We start from the raw sequence: 2,500 nt of genomic DNA, 5'->3' as shown, positions 1-2,500 counted from the left end.
AAATTGTCACTTTAAAAGAACAAATATAAAACAAACTTTACCTCAATAATCTATGTGTAACACGCATATGGATACATGACCATTTGTTTTCCTCAAGGTCAAAAAGGTCAACACATCACCTTGAAACTACTTTTTTGTTTTGAAGACATAGTTGTTTCTCTTTCTGTACATTAAGTGTTCACAATAAAATAATAGTGTTTAAAAAATATTATAAGGCTATTTAGATTTTTGTTTTGCCAAAATAGACTGTGACCAATAAAACAAGATGTTTCACTGATTTAAGTCATGCATTTTTCATTTTCAGTGAAGTATGCTTCCTGTTACTTATAATCAATGCATGTCCTGTCAAATTGGCTTTCCCAAGTAAAAACTACAATATATTTCTCTGTCCTTTTAAATTTGTGTGATCGGCAGTATTTCATGGGAATATTAAGTTGCTTCCCCTCGGTAAGGTTTATAGTTCTGCATCTTTGTCTGTTTGGCTGTTTTTCATTAAGGTAATGTTGGTTTTATATTTGCACATTCCTTCATTTTTTTTAACAAAGTGATGATTTATAATACAGTCTCTATATTGTTTATCACGCTACTGTGAATATTGGGTCAAAACAACATTGGCACTATTTAATTGACTGTGAACAATGTTGTACTTTGATTAGTCATTGGCTGCTAATGATTTCCCTTTTTAGAATACTTTAAATAAGGATAAAGTCTGAATGTGCGAATATAAAATTAACTTTACCCCAATCTGTTTTTCATATGCATTTCTGCTTCAAATCAAAGTGTGTAATGTTGTGATTCTCCTCATAGTTCATGGATTAAAATTCTTTAACCAAAACTTTATAACATCTGTATAATAATGAAGACTGCCATAACTAGAGCTGGTGAAAAAGCGTCCACGGACTAATACACTGTATTGAGTGTTTATTTGAGTGTATGTTGAGTGTTTTATTCCATCTCTAGGCCCACACTGAATCTGCGCACGCAGAAATCCACAGTTTTCTGCAGATTTTTAGCCCACAATTGACTCCATTTATTTACTTGTGGAAATGTGTGTATATTTGTATTTATTCAGTTTTAAATTAATTTCAGTAATATTATTGACTTATATGAAAATGTTTATTTGATTTATTTACAATACAGTTTGCAAAGTAATGTTTTCTTTTAGTCTTATATTTTCTTAATATAGGCAAGGCATATATTTCATTCTTTTATGACACATTTTATCTGTTTTTATGCTTATTTATTTATTTTTTTTAACCATTTTTATTATTTGTTTTTATTTTTCTTATACTTGTTTCTTTTATTCTTGTTTATGTAAAGCACTTTGAATTGCCACTGTGTATGAAATGTGCGGTATAAATAAATTTGCCTTGCCTTGCCTTAATATAGCCTTTTAGCCGATCTATTATATGAGAAACATGTTTTGTTCACCAAATAAGTGGATCTAATTGGATTTGCATTGTAAGCATTAAATAACAGTTAAAAATGTCTTATTTTTGATTTCATATATTAAATTTTAGTTACAATAATCCCAAAACCATTCCGCATAATCTGCAGATTTTTTTTACTAAATTCTGCGCAGAAATAGCAAAAAATGTCCGCAGATTCTGTCTGGCCCTACTCATCTCACATGATTCTTTTATTTATTAAATGCAGAACATCTGCCGTGGAAGAAACAGAAGCTTCTGGATATCCATCAGGCACTAAACAGTGACCCCGTGGACATCGAGACTCTTCGGCAGGCGGCTGTGAGCGAAGGCGGTTTGCTGACAGATGATATCAGGAGAAAAGTGTGGCCCAAACTTCTCAACATCAATGCGTACAGTCTGCCTGCCAAACCCTGTATGTGTGTGTGTGTCTAATTTGCCTCAAAACACTGTCATTGTTTACTCACCCTTTATTTGTTTCTGTTGAACACAAAAGAAGTTATTTTGAAAAATGTTGGACATCTGTAACCATCAACTTCTATAATATGTGTTTTTCCTACTATGGAAGTCAATGGTGACCCGTTTTCAGCATTCTTTAAAATATCTTCTTTTATGTTCAACCGAAGAAAGACACTCATATATGTATAAACCACTTGAGGCTGAGTAAATCGTAAGTAAAGTTTCTTTTTTGGGGTGAACTATTCCTTTAAATGATGCTTTACAGTTTTCTCATTTCTATCTTTTAAAGCTAAAGATGTCCGAGAAGACCACAAAGACTACAGACAGGTGGTGCTCGATGTCAGGAGATCAATGCGGCGCTTCCCGAAAGGTCAGTGTATGAGTATTAGTGTCGGTGAAAAACAATTACACACAGTTATATGAAATTACTATAGAGAGATTGGAGACATGCTCCCAATCTGTGTTTATTAGTGATAAACCGGTTAAGATGATAAATTCTGGTGTCTCGTGGGCCATAGAAGTTGGTATACTAAGTGAGAAAAATATGTTTTATGAATATAAGTATAAAATAAGTGTCTTATATGGCATAGAGGTTGATGGAAAAAAATTTGTTT

General features: G+C 32.4%; 1 protein-coding gene across 1 annotated transcript in view; it reads left to right on the top strand.

Annotated features, from left to right (window-relative positions):
- zgc:63863 (uncharacterized protein LOC393372 homolog) overlaps positions 1 to 2,500 on the top strand; it is a 39,372-nt gene that overhangs the window by 674 nt on the left and 36,198 nt on the right. The window contains exons 2-3 of the mRNA XM_056479745.1: positions 1,657 to 1,842; positions 2,176 to 2,256. Coding sequence (XP_056335720.1) covers positions 1,657 to 1,842; positions 2,176 to 2,256 — 267 coding nt within the window. The remainder of the gene's footprint in view (positions 1 to 1,656; positions 1,843 to 2,175; positions 2,257 to 2,500) is intronic.

This window comes from Danio aesculapii, chromosome 19 (genome assembly GCF_903798145.1).
Source record: "Danio aesculapii chromosome 19, fDanAes4.1, whole genome shotgun sequence".
Taxonomy (NCBI): domain Eukaryota; kingdom Metazoa; phylum Chordata; class Actinopteri; order Cypriniformes; family Danionidae; genus Danio; species Danio aesculapii.
The sequence above is the reverse complement of the archived record's forward strand: the minus strand, read 5'-3'. Positions and strand labels throughout refer to the sequence as shown.